The sequence below is a fragment of the Populus alba genome, chromosome 4 (assembly GCF_005239225.2).
Source record: "Populus alba chromosome 4, ASM523922v2, whole genome shotgun sequence".
NCBI classification, from domain to species: Eukaryota; Viridiplantae; Streptophyta; class Magnoliopsida; order Malpighiales; family Salicaceae; genus Populus; species Populus alba.
In genome coordinates this window covers 22,862,712-22,890,263 of record NC_133287.1, presented here as the reverse complement: position 1 = coordinate 22,890,263, position 27,552 = coordinate 22,862,712, and the positions used below count along the sequence as shown (strand labels likewise).

Here is a 27,552-nt window from a genome sequence, read left to right as displayed (position 1 = left end):
TATCTATCCTGCATTAAAAGACTTCCATCCACCAAATTCGTGAACCTCGTGCGTGCCAGCCATCATCTTCCTCGAGTTGACTCGCTGGAGAACAAAATTCTGATAGGCCAAATCCTCCTTATACTTTATATAAATCTTTTAATTTATCTTTCAATTTAAATTAAAAATTGAAGTTAAAAATAAATAGATTTCAGTACGGAAAACGCGTTGATGTAGATTGAGCTTTGCTTTCTTGTGATTCATGAATCATATTTTGTCCAGGAGGACAGATTTTTAGAGTGATTTCGTGGTTGTGTTTTTTAAGTTTTTTTTTTTAAAAAATAATATTATTTATTTATTTATTTTATATTAACATTTCAAATCAAACTAAAAATATATTTTAAACAAAAAGAAATTAATTTTTTAAAAACACGATTAAAACAGTTCCCAATACTCGTGCGATTCTAGTGAAGTTTTTTAAATGGAGCCCCACTGAGGTTGCAAGAAATATCATCATGTACTCGTATCTTTCATCATCCAATCAATGCATCAAGAATAGTAAGCCAAGTTCATAGCAATTAAATTATAGAGTCCAAAACAATTGAATTGTAATAAAATTCCAGGGAGTTTCCTAGCAACCTCTGACTTCTCGAGTTGAAAGTAGTTGCAATTGCAAGAGACACAGGATTATTCAAAGCGTGAGAAGATTCACGTTGGTTACAAGCACAAGTTTGTTCATCCTTCTAGAAAAATCTTTTAAAAAATTCCTTGATCGTATTCAAGATGGGCCCTCTCCTCTTCAGACGAAACAGTAATGGAGGTTAATGATCGATTAATCATCAGTTACCCAAAGGAAAAAGATTCACTGCACATCTCGACAATCGATTTGATGTCTCCTATATAGAACAGTCAAAGTTGAACATTCTTTTGGATCATTGGATGGCCACATAACTTCTACTATAAAAAAACAGAAGCATTAAACAAATTGATCTCTTACAACTTGTGATTATTTGTATTATCAAAGTCTACTTCAAAAGAACTGTTGATAGAATCAAGAATGAAGGTCTTTCTCAGGGATAAGAAAATGCCTCACGGCCAAGTTGCCTCTGATTTTACACAAAAAAAACAGGGTGTACTTGTTATGGGGTAGCCTAGGTTGTTTGAGGTCGCCTACTCTCTCCTAAACTAATAAGGGTTTGGTCTTTTTAAAATTCTTCTGCTTCAGGTACATGCTGCCTCCAAGACCAAAGTTTGAATTGTTTTGTTAGAGAGATAGAAATGGTGGGTTTGTCTTTATTTCTCAAAAGAGTCAAGAAAGATCAAAGCTTGGTGCTTTAAACTGCTGGTATGCATCCATGCATGTAAGTTTCTCGCCGTTTCTTGTTTTGACAGTTCCTCTAGTAATTTGCTTGTGTATATGTTTCTGGGTTTTTGAGAGTTTTTCTTCTTGTTTGGAGTCTAAAAGAAGAAGCTCTTCGTGTGTAAGTGTTTGATTTCTGCGAGATTTTTGCAGGTCCTTGTTTCTCTGGTTGTTGTTATGACTCCTGAAATGAAATTTCTCTTATTTGATGTGTGAGGATTATTCATGGAATTTAGGTTTGGAGATTTTACAATGGCACTGTTAATTTCAAGGGAACTGAATTAAGACAAGATGTGGAGGGGACAAATAACTTATTGACATATAGGACCAAGAAGGAAGCACCAGCAATTCTGATGCATGTTACCCCCCTCGTGTCTTATCTGAATTAACTTTCTTGCTTTTCAGTTTCTAGATTCTTATAATCTGATTCTGAATAGATACTGTTTATGGTTTCTTTGGAATAAAAGGAAGTAGAATTGCAGTTTTAGATCTCTTACATTGAATCCCTTTTTGGCGTTTGTGGTTGTTAAAGCAAGACGCTTTAATTTCTGATTCCAACAAAAGAGAAGTGATTGCCTTTCCTTGTGTGTTTCAAATACTATTGATTTATGAAGATCTCTTACTGTTCTTGGATTTTGACCTGCTTGTGGGGCTAACACGAGTTGTTGCGGTCATTCTTTTGCTGGCACAGATGATTATGATGGAGAAAAGTGAGATAATTGAAGAGGAACATGTTCTTGGTTTGCCTCCTTCACCTCCTCTAACTGTTGGGATAGCTATAGATGGAAAAGGAAGCAGCAAGTACGTGGTGCAATGGGCATTGGAGAAGTTCATGCCTCAGGGAAAGGTTGCATTCAAGTTATTACATGTTTGCCCGAAGATCACAGCAGTCCCTACACCAAGTAAGCAGCTCCTCTCTAAAATTACTTGCAGAAATGCCTGCTTACTAATTGTTGTTTGATGCTAGTTTCTTCACCAAAATGCTTGTAGATCTGGTTTATGAAAGATTATTGTGTTGGTGTTGAAATATAGGGGAAGACAATGCCGGTGTTGCATTTGATGGTTATTTTCAAAAGGAGAACACAATTTAACAAATTTGAAAAAACAATGCTTTCAATCATCAAGAAGCTTGATAATTAATGAAAACTAAACTCTCTTCTCTTGCCATCTGATTTTGTTTACCTTCCAGTGGGGAATTTTATTCCTATATCACAAGTACGAGATGATGTAGCAGCAGCTTATAAGAAGGAAAAGGAGTGGCAGACACTCCAAATGCTTCTCCCTTTCAAGAGTATTTGTACCAGGAAAAAGGTCAAGTCTTGTTCCTTGCAAGACTGTTTGTAGTCAAATAAAGTTCATGAAGTGATCCTGGGAATGCTGACCTTAAAATGCACTTCAATTTCAACACAGGTACAAGTAGATATTGTGTTAATTGAATTGGATGATGTGGCGAAGGCAATTGCGGAGGAGGTTGCCAAGTGCAATATCAATAAACTTGTTATAGGAGCAGCTTCTCGTCGCATGTTTACAAGGTATGCCCGTGGTTTCAGAAGTGACATTAAGTTGTTGGATGTTTGTTATCTAAACATGAATGCTTGAAAGACCAATAAATCGATCCATATTCTAGGATATCAAGAATACCTATTAGCTTGAAGAGTAATTTGGATCACTGGTGACTTGATCAGAGAAAATGATCCAGGCCTCGGATGCTCTAATATAGCTTTTTATTTTTTTTCACATGCACTTGTTACTTATTAGCATGACAATCTTTTCAGGAAACATAAGGGAAATAATCTGTCCTCAAGAATCTCGGTTTGCACTCCAAATACTTGCACAGTCTATGCTGTTTCAAAAGGAAAATTGCTATCTATTCGTCCATCTGATTTAGAGACAAGTGGAAGCTTTAGAGATGGTGGCAGTATCACCAGTCGTACTGCTAACTCCTCATCAAGTTCTACTTCGAGCTCTCAAACAGGTAATCTACAATTGTAGTGAAGATTTGAGGTCCATCCACTTATAACCACAAGCATGAATGTGTAATTTGTGGAGAATAACTGACATATGAGTTCGTCTCATGGAGTTAGCACTACCCTTGCCTTGTGGCTTCTACTGTCCAAGCCTAGGACTGTCCACGCTGCAAAATTTGTCCAGAAAATTGTGTAGAAACAAGTTTTTAATCCATATCTTCCTCTGTTTATTGAATATGCAGGTTCCAACTCAGTTTCTCCATTCTCATATTTCCAATCTCCATCCCTGCCAGTTCAGCGATTTCAAGCTCTTTCATCTATAAACCAGGGCTTTCATACCAGAACAAATTCCTGTGAGACAAATCCGTCCAGATCCCTGTCTCTGGATTTTGATGAAGAAAAGGTTATAGGGAGTTCTTGTCCGAGTATTTCAGAAATAGAATACCCTGTCACTCAGAGTTGTAGCTTCAAAAGCTTGTCAACTGATCACCCGTCATGGAGATCTGATCAAGCTTCAACCTCAGAGGTGTTTACAGCTTGTTCCTCATCTGACAGCCAGGTAGTTTTGCATTTTTATTTTTTTTGGTTGCGGTCTTCTGGTGCTTGCAAGACATTTATTTGAGGTGTTCTTTGGCATCATTTATTTGCAAAATCCTCACCTGCTAGTAGTGAAATCTTCTATTTAAACTAGCTTTGACATTCTATCATAATTATACAGAACTGTGTGTAAATATAAAGGTTTAACTTCTTCATGCAAGCTTATTGAAATCTGTACAGCACCATAAATTTCTTGAAAATCTGCACTACTAGAATAGTCTCTGCCTAATATATGATGTTCTTAAAGAACTGATGTTTCAGGAGAATGTGCTATATTCATTAGAAAAGCTCACGTGTTGATCATAAAAAAGCACTCCTCTTTTGAAGCAACAGTTCGGTTGTATGCCAGTGCTTCAGCAATGACAATATGGTTGTAGACTTGTAGCCTTTGGTGTGGTACTCGGAAGTGAATGTGAGATCTAAATGCCCCACCCCACCTTACGTTTTCCTTTGCAATCTTTCATGCAGGCAAATATCAACTTTGAGCTAGAAAAGCTGAGGATTGAACTAAGACATGCTCGAGGAATATACGCAGTAGCTCAAAGTGAGACATTTGATGCTTCTCGAAAGGTTAGTATTAGTAAATGTATTGGTTTCTTTCTGTGATGATTCTGCTAGCCAATTGCTGTTGTAATTTCAGCAACATGTACTGAATTTAGTGAGCGTAAATGGGTGACCACTAATTTGTTTTGGCTGTTCATATTATTTCTCTTCTACTATAGTCTTCCTGACAAAATGACTGCTACAGTATTGACAATATCTTCAGAAGCTATCATAATTCTAAAGAAAAGCTCATTGAGCTCTTGTTAAAGAATTGACCTTGGCCATAGTCTAATCAATAATGACTTCCTATAAGAATTCCACTGAGATCTGTTCTGTTTCTACAGTTGCAAATCAATTCTATCCTTTTTTTAATTTATGTATTTAGATTAATGAGCTTGAGCTACTATTTTTCTCAGTTGAATGATCTTAATAAACGTCGGTTGGAAGAAGCAACAAGACTCCAGGAAATAAAACATAAAGAGGAAAAAGCCAGGGAACTGGCAAGGCAAGAGAGGGGAAGACGTGAAGCTGCAATCCAGAAAGCTGAATGTCTAAGGGAGTGTGCCAAAAGAGAAGCTTCACAAAGGAATGAAGCAGAAATTAAAGCCATGCACGACGCCAAAGAAAAAGAAAAGCTTGAGAAAGCTATTACTGGTTCTGTGCAGCAATACCAGGAGATCACATGGGAAGAGATTGTTTCTGGTACCTTATCGTTCTCAGAAGAGCTTAAGATTGGAATGGGAGCATACGGAATTGTTTATAAATGCAATTTGCACCATACAACCACAGCAGTGAAAGTTCTTCATTCAAAAGAGGACAAAAATTCTAAGCAATTCCAGCAGGAGGTATGCAAGTTGTTGAAATTAATTAAAACTGTAAACTTCACAAATACTCGAACAAATCTACATTTTAAAACGTTTCATTAATAAGCATTAAGTGCTAACCATCTTTCTTTTTTCCCCTGAAAGTTTAGTCAATGTATTTTGGAGGCATGTCCACCTCGTCACCTGCAAAACAAGGCAATTTGTTTTGCCAAATGGCATGCACAAACATCTTTTAGTTTCAGCTTCCCTGTTATACGCTTGGGAATTCACTCTTTATAATTGTACTTGACCGATAATTCAAGTTAATACTTACTGTGCTTCCTATTGATTTCAGCTAGAGATCTTGAGTAAAATTCACCATCCGCACTTGCTCATGCTTCTTGGCGCTTGTCCTGATCATGGTTGCCTTGTTTATGAGTATATGAAGAATGGGAGCTTGGAGGATAGACTGCAGAGGGTGAACAATTCACCCCCTATCCCATGGTTTGAGAGGTATCGAATTGCTTGGGAAATAGCCTCGGCACTTGTTTTTCTTCACAGCTCCAAGCCAAAGCCAATTATTCACCGTGATCTGAAACCAGCCAACATCTTACTTGATCATAACTTTGTGAGCAAAATTGGTGATGTTGGCCTTTCAACAATGCTTTGTTCAGATGTTTCTTCTTTATCCACCATGTACAAAAACACAGGACCTGTTGGGACATTATGCTACATAGATCCTGAGTATCAAAGAACTGGGGTGATTTCTCCAAAATCCGATGCTTATGCTTTTGGGATGATAATTTTGCAGTTGCTGACTGCAAAACCAGCTATAGCATTAGCACATGTGATGGAAACAGCAATGGAGGAGGGTCGTTTGGTGGAGATTTTAGATTCAGAGGCCGGGAACTGGCCATTGGAAGAGACAAAAGAATTGGCTATATTGGGACTAAGCTGTACAGAGATGCGGCGCAAAGACCGACCTGATCTGAAAGATGCAGTACTTCCTACATTGGAGAGATTGAAGGAGGTTGCTCGCAGGGCCCGAGATTCAGTTTCCAGTCTACAATGGACACCTCCTCAGCACCTAATCTGCCCAATACTTAAGGTATATGTTCCCACATGCTTATTATTCAAGTAAGAACAGGAGATTGACACAGGAAACAGTGTGCAGAATGGCTCGTCTTATGTTGTTTCTTCTACAGGATTTAATGAATGATCCCTGCGTCGCGGCGGACGGTTACACTTACGACCGCAAAGCAATACAGAAGTGGCTTGAAGAAAATGACAAGTCACCAATGACGAATTTGCCATTGCCAAATAAGGATCTCTTACCCAGTTACACGCTTCTATCTGCTATAATGGAGTGGAAGTCCAAAACCCCATCCGACACCCTCCAAATTCATTCTTCAGGTTAGCACAGAATGATTGCTTTTAGAATCCCCTTGAAAAAACCATTTGTGTCCCATGTAAATGTCATCGGTAGAGCTTCTGATTTAGAGCAATGTAGGTATATAGATAAGTTACCACAGGCGCACATAAAATTCAGACTGCAATGACAAGGTGTGCAGCTATTTGAGTTGTTTTGATAGTAGTTTGCTGCAAGCTATTAATAAGGATATTGAAAGTTTAATATAATTTGATTATTTCACTTTGGCCACAGCAACAATTAATGGATCATATGCCAATCTTGTTTTATTATATCCAAGCTTAAAATATTTACACGCATGCAAAATAAAGCAGTTCAAAATATAGTTATTTTAGGGATTTGTGTTCAATTGGGTTTGACAACTATGATTATTGGGTTCGGCCTTCCCACTCCAAATTGAAAACTGGGTTATGTGTTCAATTGTCGACTGACTCCATAGAACCGTCTCCGGAAACAATGTAAATCAATATGATATCTGTGAAAAATGGTCAATCGATAAGGATTCTTGAATGTAACTGGTGAAGGATGCGGTTCGACATTGATACCAAGCTCTTGTAATGCCTCAACAATCATCGTTCTAAAAATCTGGCTCACTTCTGTACAGCCGTTGATGGAACTTATTTTGCATCTCACACCAAATTTGGACAGAATTTGGAGGAAGATTCAGGCACCACCGCTTGAATGACGATCCAGGGATGGTTGGGAATGCCGGTGTGGCTGCGATGCTAACCAAAAGCATCATTTTGATTCTAGGCAATTCCTTCTTATTGTGTTCATCTTCCAACCATTTAGCTTCGGCTGCCTCTCTCTTAAAACATCTTTGCAACCTAACACATCACCATCAGCTTGCCTTTCTCTTATTGCCATGAGCTTTCTTGTTGAAGGTAAGATGTAAAAACTTTATATGCTTTGTAACTGGGAGGCATTCACTATAAGGACTACAGGCTTGATGGTGGACTGGTTTTCCTGGTCCAAAAACAACATAAACATTAGAGCCTCGTAAAATAATTCTTGGATGCCGGTGGCGCCGCCCATCACCGTCCCAGTCAACTGGGGGTGTGGCGTGTGCCAGTACCCACCCCTATTTAATTCAGCCACGGTGTGATGACTATATCCATTTAATTGAGTTAGTGTGCCCCAGCACAATTATTGGGTCCAGGTGTAACGCCAGCACCCATTTAATTAGGGGTGCTGGACGTGTCAGCACCTGACTTTTTTTTGGGTAAAATTAATTGTATCCATGTAGAATTTTTCCTGAACTCTATATGAGTCTTTTAGTTTTTTTTTATATTATTCTTATTGATAAAATATGTATTATTTTAGTAAAAAATAACTTAAAAATATTACATAAATAAAATTATACTTTAGCCCCTACACTTTATATATATATATTGATAAACTAATTGAGATCAAACACAAAGCGTAGGCTATAATTCTGAATAATCTGTTTATTATGAATGCTTAGACTTAACCTAAATACAAATAAAATATATATAGGTTAAACTGAAAGTACTATTCTACCCTTAATAAATAAGACAACATAAATATTATTTAACATCTCTCCTCAAACTCACGATGCGGCAACTACAAGCATCGAGAGTTTGCCAACTAGAAAACGAAAACGAGATATGAAATGCGCCTTGGTAAAGAAATCTGCAATCTGCAATGAAGAAGGAACAAAAGGCAAAGTAATGGTTCCATGAGATGATGACGAGTAAGATGACAATCGATTTCAATATGCTTAGTCCGCTCATGAAAAACCGAGTTGTGAGCAATCTGAATAGAACTCTGGTTGTCACAATACATAGGAGTAGGATGAGAAAAGGAAACTCCCATATCAGCAAGTAACCAACGTAACCAAATAATCTCTTTGGTAATAGATGTCATGGCACGATATTCTGCTTCGGTGGATGATTGAGAAACAATAGATTATTTCTTGCTCTTCCAAGAAATAAGAGAGTCGCCTAAAAAGAAACAAAACCCGGTAACAGACTTGCGATCTGTGGGATCACTACCATGATCAGCATCAGAGTATGCACGCAACTCCAAGGAAGAGGTGGATGAAAGTAAAAGACTTTGAAAAACTGTACCCTGAAGATATCGCAAAATACGAAGAACATCTGCCCAGTGAACAGTAGTAGAAGAAGCAACAAACTGACTAACAACATGAACAGCATATGCAATATCTGGACGAGTAATGGTGAGATATACCAAACTCCCAACAATAGTGCGGTATAAAGTAGGATCTATCAAAGGTAAACCATCAGAAGAAGAGTACCTGGCGTTAACCTCAATAGGAGTATCCACGGTCTTGTTATCAGTAAGTCTAGCCCGCTCAAGAATATCTGCAACATATTTCGACTAAGAAAGAAGGTAACCTCTAGGTGAGTATGCTACCTCAATACCCAGGAAATATCTAAGATAACCCAAATCCTTCATCTCAAATCGTCTAGCCAATTCTGTCTTCAAAACTGAAATACCATCAATGTCATCACCAGTAATAATCATGTCATCAACATATAAAGACAGAATGATACGACCTGCATCAGTGCACTTAATAAAAAGAGCAGAATCATGATTGCTAGAAACAAAGCCAAGTGACGAGATCACAATAGAGAATTTCTCAAACCAAGCACGGGGTGCTTGTTTGAGACCATATAATGCTTTTTTAAGCTTACAAACATATCCAGAGTCATGTGAAATACCAGGAGGAGGTGCCATATAAACTTCTTCTTGAAGATCTCCATTCAAGAAGGCATTTTTAACATCAAGTTGAGAAATATGCCATTGATGAATCGAAGCTACAACAATAAGAGTACGAATAGTAGTCATTTTTGCAACCAGAGAAAATGTCTCCTCATAGTCCATACCATACTGTTGAGAGTATCCTTTGGCAACCAACCGAGCTTTATATCGCTCAATAGACCCATCAGAATTAGTCTTGATCTTATACACCCAACGACAACCAACAACACTCTTACCAGGAGGTAGAGGAACCAGATCCCAAGTATCTGTCTTATGCAAAGCAGAAAGTTCCTCATCCATAGCTTGCTGCCAAAGCGAATCAAGAATTGCCTCTTTATAGGAAGAGGGCTCAACAAGACAATGAATAGAGGCTAAAAAGGAAGTAAATGATGAAGAATAACAAGAATAAGCAAAATCTGGTAGTTTTGTGGACTTACGAATACGGATGGACTGACGTGGAGGTGGATCCACAATCTCAAATGAAGTTTGAGGGGCTGTAGATGAGAATGGAGCTTCAGGTGTGCTAGAGAGTAAAGTACTAGTACTTGCAGAGTTATGAGTACAAATTGATCGAACATGGGGAGAGCTATCATCACCAGAATCCTCAGAAAATGGATCTATACTAATAAGATCAGATTTAGTCAGGCTATGAGTAGTGGATGAAATAGAAAAGAAAGGTATGTGCTCAAAGAAGACAACATGACGAGACACATAAAGTTTCTGAGTTATTAGATCAAAACAACGATAACCCTTTTTACCTTCACCATAGCCCAAAAAGACACAAATAGCGGATCGAGAGGATAGCTTACTTCGTTCTACATGAGGACGAAGAACGAAACAAGTACAACCAAAGACTCTAAATGAGGAATAATCAGGGACATACCCATATAACTTTTCAAAAGGAGATAGACCCGAACTATGAGAAGATGGAATTGTATTAATCAAGCTTACAGCAGTAAGAACAGCTTCTCCCCAAAACTCACTAGGAACAAAAGCAGACAACAAGAGAGAACGAGCAGTTTCGACAATGTGCCTATGTTTTCTTTCAGCAATACCATTTTGCTCAGGAGTATCTGTACATGAAGTTTGGTGGATGGTTCCATCTAGGGCAAGCAATTGGAAAAATTTATTAGAAGTGTATTCCTCACCCAAATCACACCTAAAGCATTTGATCACAGTAGAATATTGAGTTTTGATAAGAGCTCGAAAAGTTGCATATATCTCAAAGAATTCAGAACGATGTTTCATTAAATAAACCCAACAATAACGAGTATGATCATCAATAAAAGAGACATAATATCGAGACCCTCCTTTTTTGGCAACAGGAGAAGGTCCCTATACATCAGAATGAATCAAATCAAATGGTGAAGAAGAAACAAAAATACTTCGATTAAAAGGTAAGGCGGAAAATTTTGCCAATTTACATCCACTACAATCAGAAATGTCACAAGTTTTCAAATTTCCTAAAGCTCCTGTGGATGCTAAAAATCTCAAATGAGAAGACGAAACATGACCTAGACGGGAATGCCATAAATAAAAACTAGAAGATGAAATACTCAAACGAAAGGAAGACAAATCAACGGTAGTAGTAGCAGCGGCAACAGCAGCAACTGACACTTTTAACTCATCCAAAATATATAGTACATTCTCCCTACGGCCTGTCCCAATCAGCTTCTGAGACTGCAGATCCTGTATACAACAAAAGGAACCAGAAAACATGACTAAATAATCACCAGAATCACATATTTGACCAACAGACGCAAGATTCAATTTGAGTTGTGGAATAAGATAAACATTAGGGAGAGACATGTGAAGTGTGACAACAGAACCAACATCTGCTAAGGGCATTTGAGTGCCATCAGCAGTCATAACAGGAATGGAGGACAAAGGGGATACAGAGGTAAAAGATGAGGAATCTGGAGACATATGATGGGAAGCACCAGAATCCAAGACCCATTCAGAATGTGACATACTTAAGGAACTATGAGGCAACTGACCTATGGAAGAAGAAGCGGACATTGCTTGTGGCTACAACGAGAGAAACTTCTGAAATTGCTCAGCCAAAATATTAGGATCAGTAATAGAACCTGGGGAAATTACTGTTGCAGTATTGTGGTGTTGTGGTTTATAACCCTGAGGTGGTCTATGAGCATTAGATTGTGACTAATTGCCAGACTTCCAAGCTTGGTTCTGCTGTCTCAACTTAGGACACTGAGCCTTCCAATGACCTTTCTGCTTGCAGAAACTGCACTCATCGAAGCCAACCCTTGTGTAAGGCTTATTCTGATGATTAGAGAATGGCTTAGAAGGCACTGTTAATACTGAAGGATTTGAAGCAGAAAGAATTCCCTTTTCAGAATAAGACTGAAGACGTATTTCTTCAGCCAATAACTCACTAACAACAGAGTCAACACAAGGCAGTGGAGAACGATGCAGAATTGAACCTCTAAGTCCTTCGAAATCACTGCGAAGTGCTGTTAAAAACTGTACCAATCGTTGCTGCTCTTTACGCTCAATATAGGCACCACATGCCTTTAATTCTGCCGATTCTGTAAGAGTCAATTGATCCCAAAGATCTATCATAGCGGAATAAAACTCTTGGATACTCATATTGTTCTGATGAAGAGCTCGTATGTCATTCTCTAATTGATACTGTTTTGCAAAATTTGATTGTGTGAATAACCTTTGCAGATGATCCCAAACCTCTTTTGTTGTCTCATATTTCGTCAATTGCATACCTATCGAATGCTCAACAGAATTGTTGATCCAAGTAATGATCTTTGCATTATTTGCTTCCCATGTATCTATCAAAACTACATCTCCCTCCTCAACATTCTTAGGTATCATATAAGTTCCACTAACATACCCCCACATCTTCTTACCCTTAAGGAAATTTCTCATAACATAACTCCAATACGAATAATTCTTCCCATCTAACCTCACACTCACAGACTGAAGTGAATCATCTCTTTCAGTAGCCATAATCAGCAATCACAAATAACCAGAATGCAAAAGCAGCGGAAACAAAATACTAAATTGCAGAAACTAAACAAATCTCTTCTCGAAATTATACGATTACTCCAAAACACAAAACAAATTTGCAAAAACTAAACGCAAATACCAAATTGCAGATGTTGAAGGGAAGACGAAATACCAAAATAATTGCAGAAACTGTCGAAATACCTAATTTTGCAGAAGCAGAAGACAAAATATCACTCCAAAAAAAAATTATGAGAAATAAAACCAGCTTTGATACCATGATAAACTAATTGAGATCAAACAAAAAGCGGAGGCTAGAATTCTGAATAATCTGTTTATTATGAATGCTTAGACTTAACCTAAATACAAATAAAGTATATATAGGTTAAACTGAAAGTATTATTCTACCCTTAATAAATAAGACAACATAAATATTATTTAACATATATATATATAAAACAAGACAAATAGACTATAAATAAATTATAAAATCCTTCAAATTCAAGGTTTTGCAATCTTTTTATTCTTAATATTTTAGAGTCTGTCTTTTTAAAATATCATTGAATTTTTTTTCTCTATAAAGTTATTAACTTTATCATTGGAGAGTCCTTACGTCCATCGAATGAGACCTTTTACCTGTATTAGCTGCCAGTTACCTTGATTTATCAGGCATCACATGCTACTACCAATCATCTAGACTTTTCATATTAAGTCATCAGATACTTTAACTAGAAAGAACATATCAAATTACTTGAACTAAGAGATTAATCAATTATCAAATACATCAATCTTATTCCTCAAAATCTTGAATTTTAGGATCATCACTAACAATTAACAAGTAAGAATATATATGGTTTATAGTTGAAATTTTAATTTTATATTATAAAAAATATTAAATTAATATTTTTTATATAATATAAAACATGTTTTTTACTGCTTTACTAAACCAAACTTGAATTATAAACCATTTTTTATAGTTTAAAAAAAAATTAAATATTTTTATTTAGTTTTGGAAGCAAATTAATTAGTCTCTTAATTAGTATTGACCAATTTTGTTTCAAAAAAAATATCTTATTTTCTTATCAATTTTTTTTCATATTATTTTCATATTTTATTTTGTTTTATGTTTCTTAAAAAATACAAAAAAATGAATGAAAATAATGAAAAAGGATGAAGTTATGAATGGATCCACAATCAAAGGTTAAATACATATTTTATGAAATCATAAGAATAATTAATTATTTATAATATACTATAGATATTGGTTTGGAAATGTGGATGCAACCGCAGGCGGGGAGAAGTTCTCCGGCAATATTAAATTCTTCGTTAAATAGGTCCCGTGTTTTTCGTATTCTACCCAATCACACACATCCACGTACGCTACGCCAGATCACATAAAACCCAAACCCATTGGCTTCCCCTACCTTTCCCTCCATATCCAACAACCAAGAAAACAACATAAAAAACCTTCCAAAACTGCAAAAACCCGAATATTCAAAAGCCAACAAAGCTGTCTTCCTACCTCACGCCACCGACCAAAATTCTGAGAGATTACTGTTCCTGCTGGGTTTCCTTTTGCTCCACAGCTTTTTCTCTCTTGCCATCTATCCAAAAAGAAGCAATCTTTTTCCTTATCTCCAAACAAAACCGTAAGAAAAGAATAGGAAAAGGCATCAACTTTATGTTTCAGAAGCTAAACCCAAAACAGACCATCAATTCAATTCCTCAAACGACTCAGAATTTTCACTGTTTATAAATCCAATTCTATTTTATAAAACAACCCTTCAAATTGTTTTTTCTTGATTGATAAAATCCAGCAATGATTTTTACCAAGACTTTTTCCTTTTTGTTTCATTTTTTTCTCTTGTTTTATGCAATGAGCAATTCAATTCTCACATTCTTCCAAGACCCTTGATTTTAGAAACAACCCAGTTGAGGGAAGTTGACCATGAAGTCAAATTGCAATGTACAAGCTGGAGATTTGGTGTTGAAGCTAATAATTTGAATCCATGGAAAACAGTTCCCCTGGAGTGTGGAGAGTATGTGAAAGATTACATGCTTGGAAGAGCTTATAGATTGGATTTAGAAAGGGTGTCTAATGAAGCTGGGGTTTATGCAAAGAGTTTGAAATTGAGTGGTGATGGGAAAGATATCTGGGTTTTTGATATTGACGAGACTTTGCTTTCTCATCTGCCTTATTATGCTGATCATGGTTACGGGTAAGTTTCTTTTTTTTTTTTGGGTTTTGGATTTTTGGTTTAGTGTTGTTGAGTACTTGTTTGGATGTTGAGAAAGTTGTATAAACATGAATGACTTGGATTTTTGGATAGTTTTATGGAATTCTGTTTGAATCCCGTTTGGTTGGTGCGATTTGGATTGTGTAGGACTTGAGAAAGCAATCCATCTAAAAAATGAATGAGGTCTAATCGATACAATTAGTGTTTGGATACTGAATATGGTAGAGCACTTGATTTTTAAGAAATTTTCTTTCGATTTATTGGTGGCACCTTAGGATCCAGACTAGGTGTAACTAGTAAGGGTCGGGTTGAGTGGATGGTAGCTTTTTTATTCATCTTGTTTTGATTCTCTGTTATGGGGGTTTTTTCTTGCAACAAATAGTTAACTAATGTAGAGTTTTCTAAGAACCTAGTTCTTGTGGTGTGCTTTTGCAGCTTGGATATATTTGATCCAATGGAGTTTAATAAATGGGTTGACAAGGCTATCGCACCTGCTCTGGAGCCGAGTTTGAAGCTCTATAAGGAGGTCATGGGTCTGGGCTTCAAGGTTTTCTTGCTGACTGGACGCAGCGAGAGGCAAAGGAGCGTGACAGAGGAGAACTTGATCAATGCAGGGTTTCAGAATTGGGATAAGCTTATTTTGAGGTAAGTATGAAGGCCTTTTGTGACTACCAATATGGAAACTTTGATTGGTATGTATGTGCTATAAGTGAAAATGGATATGAATGTTGCCTCACTATGCCATTTTCTGCCAGTTTGTTCATATGTTATAGTTTTTCCGCCTAGCACACCGATGCATATGTATTTGTGGATTGATTGTTTATGGAAGGATTGAATCTTTCCAAGGGAGGCCGTGTTAGCAATCCATTATATGTTGGAGGAGAAATCTCGCAACATATCCAGGGATAATAATGAAAAATGAATCTCTTTTGCGAGAACACTCGAGTGATACTCTTACAAAAGAGTATGGATTGCAATGTGCTTTAAAAGATCTGGATTGCGTGCTTGTCTGAAAACAAGAAACCACTTTTGAAGCAAACCAACAAGCCTAAAATTGTGAATTATATGATCCAGGCTGCCTTTTTGTCATTTCTAGGGCTAATGTAGTTCACACTAACTGGTAAAGGCGACAAATTCTGTGGGTTAATCTTAGGCTAATGAACTGGCAACTTTATCGATGAACAGTGAGCTACATAGCAGAGACTCCCATTACAATTATTATCCATGTGACCTTCATCAGTGTTTTGTTTTATTCTAGGAACTTGAAATAATGATTGTGTATGTGCATGATTTTTTTCATGTTTAATCATCAACGACAAACAGAGAAGGATGAAGTAACTTCGATGACTCATCATAGAGATTTCCGTACTGATAGCTAGGCATTTTCATGTTAATTCTCCCCCTTTTCCTGTTCTTCGTTTAAATCATGAGACACGTTGAAATTTCCATCACGAAGAACAAGCATGCACTACTTTTTTAGCGTTGGCTCTGTAATAACTCGAGTTAATTACTGTGCTTTTGCCTATAGCCTAATGAAGTCTTCTTCTTTGTGTTCATCAGGGGATCTGAGGATCATGGGAAATTGGCAACAATATTCAAGTCGGATAAGAGAAGTGAGATGGTGAAAGAGGGATATAGGATTCTCGGAAACTCCGGAGATCAATGGAGTGATTTATTGGGATCCTTCATGTCAAATCGCTCCTTCAAGCTTCCGAATCCTATGTATTATATTCCTTGACATGGCCAAAATTCTTCTAAAATCATTGTGCCCTGTATAAGTACCTGTATAATATGCAATAATCTGATGCTGTGAATTGTAATTACTTTTAAATTCTCTTTTACCGTGTAATTTATGATGCTATGCGAATGTTCATGGCACTATATTGTTACGGAAAAGCCTCTTAGCCATAACATATAAGAACCAACTCGGGAGTCAGCCCGGGTCACATATGGGTGGGTTAATATATTGATTGGTGGGTTAATAATATTTACGGTTACCGCTAATAGATGTTTAAGCTTGTTGATAACTAAGATCAGCAATGCTTGATTATAGGAGAACATGCTCGTGATTATATCATCATTGTTTCTAATCTAGCTCCTCTTTTTTTCTTCTTTTTTCGCTTCTAGCTATTTATATTTTGATTTTTTACTAATAATATAGTGCAATATTTATTTATTTATTAATTTTATCTCATGGATTCTTTCCATCAAAGATCTGTAGTAGCAAGATGTAATCAAATGGTGAAGAGGGAGGGAGGTCGGGTTCCATGCTAATATGAAGCACTACTCCCTTTCTATATTTTCTGTAATTAATCATATTTTCTATAGATTTTTTCAAGCTCTTAAGAATTATAAGTTAGTATTTGCAACACTTTTCTGTGCTTAAGGGAATACAAGGAGGAATCTTCTCAATGTTTGGCTTGAAAATAAATAAATTTTTTATATTTTTTCAAGCTAAATATAGAGCCGAATAAGCCATTAAAGACTCTTAATTTTCAACTGTATTATTAAAGAGGTAGCACTGTTCGGTACCCCATCCGCAGTTCGAGACCCAGCTCTTAGGTCTCCGATTAGTAACCAACGGATATGCTTGCTTTTCACGGTCATTATCAACCAAAAGCAGACTTATTTATGGCCGAAAATAGAGGCTTGCTGACTCTTATCAATTGGATGATGATGATGATGGTATAGCTAGGCTGTGATTATTTTAATAAAAAATATTTTTTATAATATTTTTTATTTAAAAATATATTAAAATAATATTTTTTTATTTTTTAAAAATTATTTTTAATATCAACACATTTCATCAAATTATAATTATATATCAAGATGCTATCATACCAGGTTGGTGCATAGATCATACCAGGTCGGTGCATAGACCCACCCCTTTGTAAGATAGCTAGGATTAAATACAGTTAACAATATTTGAAGATCAACCCCGAAAAGGGTTTAAGGTATGGTAAGCTCGAATCATTTATTTTTATTATTTTTTTGATATTTAATTGGTTAGATTTGAATGGGTCAATTAAGTTATTAAAAGATTGATCAAGTTAAACAAATTTATACATGTCAATATCTTGTTCGATTTAATTAGAAATCTGATCCAAATAAAATGAAGGTTCAAGTTCTATATTTCTCAGATCAATTAATCAAATTATACAAGATTCAATAACTATGGTTTTTTTTAAGAGTGATCATTTTTTGTTCGGTTTGGTTCGGTTTTTACATAGTTTTGAAACCCGGCCCGACCCGATAAGTCGACCTGGAACCCGGGGCTGGAATGGGGGCGGGTTGAAGAAAAAAGGAACCCGATTGACTTGGCAAGATCCGGTTGTAAACCCGATGACTTTTTTTTTGTTTTTTTAACTAAAACGACGTCATTTTGATTTTTTTAAAAAAAAAAATTTTTGACCCAACTAACCCAGTGACCTGGTCAAAACCCGAAACCCAGGCCTGGAACCATGCTGGATTTTAAAACTATGGGTTTTTACCTATAAAAACAACTACACCAGAATTTTGTAACATATATATATAAACAAACAGAAACTGGTTCCAACCGGTTTCGATTTGATTTTAGCTATTTTATATTAAAAACTTAAAATTATATTGTTTTTTTGGACTTTTTGATAGGTTCTTTTTGGTTTGGTTTGGTTCGGTTTATTTTTTAACTACAGCGATTTGGTTTGGTTTATTTTATTTTATTTTAGGCTTATGAAATCAAACTGAATATTTTTTTAAATATTATAATCAGTTTTTTTTATATAGTTTCAATTGTTTCAATTATTATTTTTTCATTTTTCTTGATTTAATTAATTTATCAATTCTTTTACTCACCTCTAGTTTTTTCATAATCTCCTTGCCCTTTGAGATTACTACTTCAATGATAATAAAATGTTGAGGCCACCAATTGCATGATTCCACACAGTAGTTGTATAATAACTATATAATTATGACAGGCTAAACTTTTTAGTCGTCCATGAAATTATTATTTTTTTCTTTCAAGAAAGGATAGTTATTCCCCCCCTCCCCCCACATATAACAATCAAAGCCAAGCAGATTCACAGCTTCCACTTATTGCTACTGACTACAAGTGGAAATGCATTATAATTGTAACCTGCCTTTTGTTCTAAAAATTTATCATGGCTTGGTTGAAAACAAATACGTCTTCGCCTCGTGACAAAGCTTAAATTATAGGTTCGGAAACTTAATTAAAATTTACTCGAGTTGATAAAAAAAATAAAAAAATAAATTAAAATGATATTTTTTTGACTATTTTTTTTTAAAAAAACATAAATCAACTAGATTGCATAAATAATAAGTTAACCTGATTTTTTAATTGAAAATTAAGTTAGATCTTTAATTTTTTTTAAATTCAAACCGATCTAAATCATTGATTTATTGGGATGGGTTTTATAAAAATAGATTATTTTTTATTCCCGTTGTCTGTTTTGGTGGTGGGCTCGTGGCCTCGTGTGCATGTTTTATTCTTTTTGATATTTTGAGGTTGATTACACGACATTATTGATTAAAATAAATAAAATTAGACAACAAAGGACGTAAAGTTGATTGAGTGGTTATTATTACTTGTTTTTGGAGATAGAATTGAGTTCGTTGGTAATGTCCAAGTTGTCACATATAAAAATATAATGTGCTTTCCAAGCTACACTAACAGCTATTTCCTTCTATTTAATAAAATCACTTTCCACGAATCCAATTATTAAATCCCCAAAAATCAATTATTTTCTTAATAAAAAATCCTCTTGTCCCCCCCCCCCCTAAATTTATCGTTAGGAAAAATCGATGTATTTATTCCCAATTATCACCCCCTCTCATTGTGTTCACAAAACAAAACTAATTTTTCCCAATTGGGTCCTCTATTTATTGAACATTATCACTCTCATTAATATTTTTTGCCCTCTATGATCCATAAAAAACACTTGGAGATAGTTTGGGGATAAATATTTACTTTTTCCAACACAAAAAAAAAAAAAAAAAATCTCCTTTTGGCAATATGCCTTTTCTAGATGGATCCCAACTCAAAACCAATATTTTAGACAAATATATATATAAAAATATAAAATAAAAAAATCAAACCACCCACGTGTACTTGTATGTCCTATCACATTTACACCTAACAAGAACATCTTTTTAAGCTGATGAAAACCAAACCTTGCAATGCCTCTTTTGTCATTTAGGATGAACACAAGCACGATGGGTGAGGTTTAATTAACTCACAATTCCCTTCGGTTATATAGAAGAGGTGTATGCTTACTATATTTTAATTATGTTTTCCACCAAATGAAAATGACAATTTTATTTTAAAAAGAATGAATCTCGCATGATTGTTATATGATAGGTAGCCAAATTAGGTGAGATTTCTCAGTCAAGTAATGTTAAATAATAATTTTAAAATTGTTAATATGATAATTACCGAAGACTTATATGGTTATTAATTTTAGAATTTATGAAATTAGTTGAGGTGTTTTATAAAGTATAAACTAACACCGAACACCAATGTTAATAATATAAAAAAAAATTATGAATTTTTATTGTAATATAAACTGTTCATATTTGATGATATCTTTTTTTTTAGTTTAACGTGGGTGTCCGGGTTAGCTTGCGCGCACCTCGATTAATCTCACGGGTCCTGAAATTAACGACCATGTAAGTCTCCAGTGACCATTATATGAGCAACCTAGGGCCTCAACTTGAAACCACAGAGAGAGCAAATTTCTTGGTCCCAAGCTCTTACCATTTAGTCATTATCTAGATGGTTATTTGATAGTATCTTTTGATTTACGATTAAAAGGAGAGAGAGAAATTGTTAAAAAAAAACTGTGCGGGCCCAACATAGGGTCCCACAAATTTGAATGATCAGGGCCATCAAATAAGAGCTTCAGTGTTTGTCTATGGGCCTACCTAACCACCAAACTCATCAATCTCCGCCGTTGATTTACATTCTTTTTCTCAACCAACTCTGGTAAATTGTTTTACGTGGTGTGAAATATTCTTTCTTTTATCTTAATTATAAATTTAATTAATTAATATATACTATGGTGTTATTTAATTTTTTTATATATTAAAAATCTTGATTAAAAAGAAATTATACTTTATAAAAAAATTAAAGTTATTAACTGCAACAACAAAAAATATCATATTTATGCTTTATTTTTCTCTAACGTGTAGGGACATAATTGGTTTATTTTATTTTTAAGAAGCTCTTAACACGAGGGTATAATTTTTTATGTCATGATTATAATATTTTTTATTTTTAAAATATATCAAAATAATATATTTTTTTATTTTTTAAAAATTATTTTTGATATTAGTTCATTAAAATTATTTGAAGATATAAAAAAAAATATTTTTTTTAAAAAATTATTTTTAAACAATAAAAACAAACAAATTCAAGCTAAAAGTGCTTATCAGAGGGGTCCTCTGGCACAAGTCCTACAAGCCCTGTACAGAAGAGCAATCGCTGCAATCCACAGCTCATAAACTGGTTGAATCAAAAGCATTATTCCAGACACAAAATCAGAAGTCAAACCCATGACCTTCAATCAAGGAAACTCCCAGCTTTACCGCTAAGGGTGTTTTTGTCATCTTCTCAGTCTTCACACCTTTGGTTATTTTCCCGTTCAAACTTATTTATTTAATTATTTTTTGTGTTCGTCAAGAGAAAGATTTCTTGGTTAGATCTCGATTCACACAATGTTGATGATTATCAAAACAACTTATTTTCTTATTTTTATTTAAATTCAATGGTTTTAATGATCATTTATATTGTTCATATGTATTTTGGATTTAATTGAGTGTTCTCCCAGCAATGGATAATTTGTTTTCCCAAACTAGAATAATTATAAAAAATCATTTCTAAACTGTACAGCTTTTAACTTGCACAACTTCATTGCACAAAAAATACCACACGGGCATCTTTTTTTTTTGTTATAATTTGAACATTTTTTTCCTTTCTTCTCCACTCGAAATGTATTGGGTTCCTAGTTTTTTGTATTTAGCTAAATTTAGTCTCATTATTATTATCATTTTATTTGCTGTTTTTTTTATATAAAAAGAATTTCACTTATTTTTATTTAATTTGGGAAAAAATGACTTTTTTAAAAAAAAATTAGAAGATTATTCCATTACTTTTTAGCAAAATTTATTTAATTATATAATGATGAAACAACTAACTATAAAAATTGAGGGACCATATTAAGTAGGTAGAGAAGAAATAAAAATAAATAAGCTAGCACAACAACCAAAATAGGAGAGAGAAAAAAAAAAACAAATAAGATGCTGAAAAATAACAAAATATAATAGAAAAATATTGATAAAGTGATTTTCATTACATAAAAAAACAACTTTTGAAGTTGAAGGTAACTTATACAAAATCACTTAAAAGCAATAATATCCTCATTTAAGTATATATAAGTTGAACTGAATATTTTTATTAATAATAAAAAATAATATTTTTATTTAATGACTCATATAATACACACACCAACAATAAAATTTCTAAATATATTTATACACATCACTTAAAAGCAATAAACATCCTCATTTAATGATGTATATAATACACGCATCAACAATAAAATTTTTAACATATTAATACATATCATTTTAAAATAAAAATATATTTACTTAAAAGCATGTAAGTTGGTCTGGAAACCCACATTGATAATAAAAAAAAATATATCTTCACTTGGTGGTACATATAATACATGCACCAACAATAAAATTTCTAATGTACTTATGCGTGTGTCACACATTTAAAAAAAATCATATGAGATGTGAATATAAAATCTGTACATTTGACTAGTTTAGAAATTATTTTGATCACTTTACTAGTTTGAGATTTTTTTTTCTACAATGTACTATTGGGGAAAAAAACTATTTAGACTTTTCCAGGAAAAGAGAAGGGAACAAATAAAATAGAATAATGAAATTAAAGCCTGTCATTATGAAATGAAAAATCTATACACAATGGTATAATTGAAAGGGCAGACCTTCACCGCTACAACACAGACAGTACTTGTACAGATCTGGCTGGCTCTCTCTCTCATTAGATTTACTTCTGAACAGCAGAGCTTGCATCTCCACCATTTCTCTTCGTCCTCAAGTACTTGTACAGATACAGTACACAAGTGCCTCTTTTAATGTTGATCCAAAGGCAAAGCCAAGACCCATTTTCATTCTAGTTTAGCCCTTTTCTTCTCCTTCTCTAACTTCTTTTCACATAATAAATCTTGGGTTCCACACTTCCACAGCAAAGTTCAATTCTATCTTCATCTCCTTGTCCTCTCTTTCAATCTCTCTGCTTCCCAGATCTTCTTTCTCTGCTCTTTAACATATACTTGCTAGTTTTATCACAATGTCTCGTACCAGGCAGGGGCTAAAACTTGTGGCAGGGCTAACTTTAGCTATTTTCTTGTTCGTTGTTGTAGCCGTAGTTTTTGTTTACTTTAAAAGAAAGGCAGAAAGAAAGAAGTGTAATGACATAGAAAACACCGAGGAGAAGCTTGAAGATTATGGGGCTGAGACGACAGAGGACCTGGTGACTTTTCAAGGTGGTCAAGACTTAACAATAAGTGACATTCTTGATGCACCAGGAGAGGTTATAGGGAAATCCAACTATGGTACTTTGTACAAGGCCTTGTTGCAGAGGAGTAACTGTGTGAGGTTGCTTAGGTTCTTGAGGCCAATTTGTACAGCAAGGGTTGAAGATTTTGGTGACGTGGTTCAGTTGCTGGGGTGCATTAGACATCCCAATTTAGTGCCTCTTCTGGGGTTCTATGCAGGGCCTAGAGGTGAAAAGCTACTTGTTCATCCATTTCTCAGGCGTGGCAATCTGTCTGATTTCATTAGAGGTAAGTTTGTTGTGTGTTCTTCTGCAAGTTTTATTTAGAAAAATACATGGACTTGATAGTCTATTATTGGAATTTGCAATTTCTGCTTTATATTCATTACTCCATAGTTCCAGTCTTTTTAGTTTTCTGCTGAAATGTTCTCTTGATTCAGCATCATCAAATTCCTTTTAGATCTTGTTAAAAATATTTAGGATACATTGTAGATCTCTTCTTGGGCACATTGCCAGCTAATTATGGTTTAAATGCTGCCTAATTTGTTGCTGTCGACACCTACCTTTGTCATCTAGCCTTGCCTGCGATAATGCTCGCCATTTTCCAGCTTGTACAACCATATTTTTTTCTAGCTGTTTCAAGTAAAATCTTGTCATTTTCGTACTTTTGGCCTGCAAAATGTTTAGCTTCAATGGACCAACTCTGTGTTTTTTTGGCAGATGGGAAGTCTGAGTTTCACAAATGGACCGTCATTTATAAGATATCTATTGGAATAGCCAAAGGATTGGATCATCTTCACGCTGGATTGCAGAAGCCAGTAATTCATGGGAATCTCAAGTCAAAGAATATATTGTTGGATCGCAATTTCCATCCGTGTATCTCCGACTTTGGCCTACATCTCCTCTTGAATCTTACTGCTGGCCAGGAAATGCTTGAAGCTTCTGCTGCTGAGGGATATAAAGCTCCTGAACTTATCAAAATGAAAGAGGTCACTGCGGAGACTGATATATATAGTCTTGGAATAATTCTGCTTGAATTACTCTCAGGGAAGGAACCGATCAATGAGAATCCAACCGCTGATGAGGATTTTTATCTGCCAACGTTCATGCGAAATGCAGTCCTTGATCGGAGAATTGCTGATTTATACCATCCAGGCATACTTGTTAGCAATGGCGATGATAATGAAAGACCTGTAACTGAAGAATGTGTACTCAAATACTTTCAGCTGGCTATGGCCTGCTGTTCTCCTTCGCCTTCTCTTCGACCAAACATCAAGCAAGTCCTTTGGAAACTTGAAGAAATTGGAAGACAATAACATCTTTCGAAAATTGAACAGGGTTTTGCTGGCAGGTCATTGTGCAGTTGATTTCGGGCTAAAATTTTTACATTTTCATTTCTTTCAAGATCTTGTTCAATGGTTATGACCAAGCAATGGTTATGACCAAGTTGATGACAAGGATGATATCGTCGTAACGTGCGTGGGAAAAGTTGAAATGGATGTCCACCTCAAGCAATAAAGTCGACAATTTCAGCTACAGCACATAACTAGAAGTGGGGTTTTGTGAATTGCGATGCTATCTTTTATGGTGGAGAAAGTTTGAACCACGAATTCTAACTTGAAGCAAAGCCTTGCACATTCCAGCCATCAGACAAGAAATGTGGAATTGGTGATTGGCTTTGTCGGATTCCGAGACTACTTTTTTGCTAAAAAGCACCAGCAACACAAGATTATGCATCTGATATGGTCCCCCGCTTTGTTACGGGGATGCATATATGTTTACGAGAAAGGGCCAATTATCAACAGCGAAAGTGTCATGCTTATTTCCACTACCCCAGCAATTGTACCTGCAAACCTCTCCAGAATCCAATGGTAAGTTCATCTTAAATGTGCAATGCAACGAGGCACTTTTACAATTCTGTGGAGAGGTAGCTACACATTTACTCTCTGCCCTATTCCTTGGATAAGAAACAATGGCAGCACCTGAAAGATACTGATGCTTTGGGCTAGTTAGATGCTTACTCTTGCTCTACCACTTGATTAACCCAGTATTGCTCACATGGTTACATGTATATTAAACCAAAATTGACGTGGGAAATTTGTATAGAAGATCAATTATCATTTCACGTTTCTTTTTCCGTGCCTCGCCTTCGATAGCATTTCCTGCTAGCTGGCATTGAATTGTGGTGGGCAGCTTTTGAATTTTGATTGGTCTAAACCATGAGAAATTGAGAGATCACTTTCTGGTTGAGTCAGGCAATAACTCAACTTTAATTTCGTAATGCAATTTCAACTACTTGATAATAATGGAACTTTGGGTCAATGGCCGTCTGTGCTCATCCACCGCTCTGGGCCATCGGACCAGTTCTTTAACATGGTGCGGCACTTTCTCAGCAGTAGGGTTCACCATCCCAAAATGCCACCTGGACTTCTTCTTGCGTGCTTTGCTTGAATTGAATATTGCGTACTATGATATTTGAAAGCTGATGGTCCATGATCTTCGTAAATAAATACAGGCGAAACACTTCCATTTTCAGGGCCATTTCCGGTTAGCAATGTACAGGAAGAAAATAACATGTCTAATCTAAAATTTGCCCATCACGAAAAGAGTAAGTGCGCTTGTTGGCCACCTTTTCTTTTTTTCTTTTTCTCTCTGGACCATTCTTCTCTCTTTCCTTTCCTTCTCGTCTTCTTTATTGGGTTTATTTTGGCAAAGCTTTAGAAACTGAAAGGAAAAGGGAAAGGAAAATTGTCTAGCGCGTGAAGAAAGGTTCCTTTGTCCGATAGTAGCCTTTCTTGGTGGCGATGGCTGGCTCCATCTCGATGAGTTGCACCTCCTCATTGGTCAGTGAGGCTTTGATAGCACTTTGACGACACCTCTCTCTCTCTCCCCGCTTTCTTTCTTGGATTCTGCTCGAGCTTTCTTCTCTCTCTCTCTCTTTTGTTTTTTTCTTGGGCCCGGTTAGGCATTTTATTTTGACCACTTGAATCATTAAGAATTTACCAGAGCGCAAAAAATCAAAACAAGAAATAAAATGTGAAAATGGAACTCAAATTCATCATGTCAGAATCAAGCAAACATGGAGAAAACAGCTGAGCTTCGCTAACAGAAACAACGTCAAACACAGGCAAGACTCTCAACATACTGATAAACATTGAACATTACAAAGTTCTTTTCCTTGAAGTCATAGGGTATCACTTTGCTTGTTATGTGCAGCAGCACTGAAAATCAGTCCTCGTCACTTTCTCCCCTAACAAAAGCCAGTATCTCAAAACCATAACTAGTCAACTTCCAAAATTCCAGAGATGAGCTCATAATCATCTCTGGAAATACACCAGCAACTCAATCAAGATCGATGTGGTGATTCACAAACCATCCGGAGTTGTCTGCCCTCATCTCATAAACATCAAGCTGTGTGTTAGCTTGAGGGGGACGGCCATGAATCTCAACAAGAAGCAAGCGCCCCCGAGATTCTCCGAAATACCTAACATTTCTCTGTTCCATGCCATCATTCATTTGAGGAATCGGAGGCATTGGCATTTGCTTAAGCTATTCTCCGTCAACATCGAAACATAAAGAAGAACCACTTGAAATAATGAGCCAGTGAATAAACTCATCCGTTACAGAAGACACCACCCTCGAATAGCATACGGTCTTCTGTGGTAGAAGGACCACCAGAAACCCTCCATGGACCGTTGTTTGATGAATAAATCTCTATCTGATAATGATGTTGTCAGGTGATTGTTTAACAAGCCATTTTGGAGCTGATTCTCAAGCAAGTTTCTAGTTGTTTTCTTGGCCTTCATATTAAGCAGCTTTGGGTTACTTTCTTGGAATAGACTATATGGAGATGAAGGCGATAAAGCAGGCATGTTTCTTAATTTTGTAAGAGATAAATTTATTTTATATATTTATCATGATTTGAGTTAAATATATTTTTTATTTTTTTAATTAATAATAAAAACTATGAAGTCAAAATATTTTTAAATAAAATAAAAATAAAAAATCAATTTACATATTATTATAATACTTGACATACAGGTTAAAGACAAGTTAAATGAGTTTTAAAAAATCTTAGCTCGTCACTTGAATTGTAATATTTATTTTTTTTTATTTTTTTATTTATTATTATCAATAATATTTATATTATTTTAATTTTAACATATTAAATCAAGTCTGATAACATAAACATCACTGATGAGCAGAAATTTTTTAATGCCAATCTTACATAAGCAGAATTAAAAAATTGAAACTTCTTGTATGTTGTAAAGGAAGGTTTTGGGTGGAAAACTTCAAAAAAATATGCTGCATTGCTACCACAGTCTTCAAGAG

General features: G+C 35.3%; 3 protein-coding genes across 4 annotated transcripts; all 3 read left to right on the top strand.

The window, feature by feature from the left end:
* Positions 1 to 603: 603 nt before the first annotated feature.
* Positions 604 to 6,950, top strand: LOC118050111 (U-box domain-containing protein 35-like). Of its 2 annotated transcripts, none has more exons than XM_035060359.2 (10): positions 604 to 1,324; positions 2,031 to 2,241; positions 2,529 to 2,650; positions 2,750 to 2,871; positions 3,115 to 3,314; positions 3,549 to 3,865; positions 4,372 to 4,473; positions 4,863 to 5,291; positions 5,605 to 6,357; positions 6,455 to 6,950. In XM_035060359.2, the coding sequence occupies exons 2-10, from the start codon at positions 2,031 to 2,033 to the stop codon at positions 6,665 to 6,667; spliced, it is 2,469 nt and encodes an 822-aa protein (XP_034916250.1). In that variant the 5' UTR covers positions 604 to 1,324; the 3' UTR covers positions 6,668 to 6,950. The 2 variants fall into 2 exon arrangements, with proteins under 2 accessions (XP_034916250.1, XP_034916247.1); XM_035060356.2 differs by having other exon boundaries at positions 604 to 1,340.
* A 6,872-nt stretch (positions 6,951 to 13,822) lies between these two features.
* Positions 13,823 to 16,510, top strand: LOC118050112 (acid phosphatase 1). Its single transcript, XM_035060360.2, has 3 exons — positions 13,823 to 14,621; positions 15,075 to 15,284; positions 16,200 to 16,510. Exons 1-3 carry the CDS (start codon positions 14,458 to 14,460, stop codon positions 16,375 to 16,377), a joined length of 552 nt encoding a protein of 183 aa, XP_034916251.1. The 5' UTR covers positions 13,823 to 14,457; the 3' UTR covers positions 16,378 to 16,510.
* A 6,127-nt stretch (positions 16,511 to 22,637) lies between these two features.
* On the top strand, positions 22,638 to 25,364 carry LOC118050113 (putative kinase-like protein TMKL1). The gene is made up of 2 exons (XM_035060361.2): positions 22,638 to 23,509; positions 23,941 to 25,364. The coding sequence occupies exons 1-2, from the start codon at positions 23,014 to 23,016 to the stop codon at positions 24,534 to 24,536; spliced, it is 1,092 nt and encodes a 363-aa protein (XP_034916252.1). The 5' UTR covers positions 22,638 to 23,013; the 3' UTR covers positions 24,537 to 25,364.
* Positions 25,365 to 27,552: the final 2,188 nt, after the last annotated feature.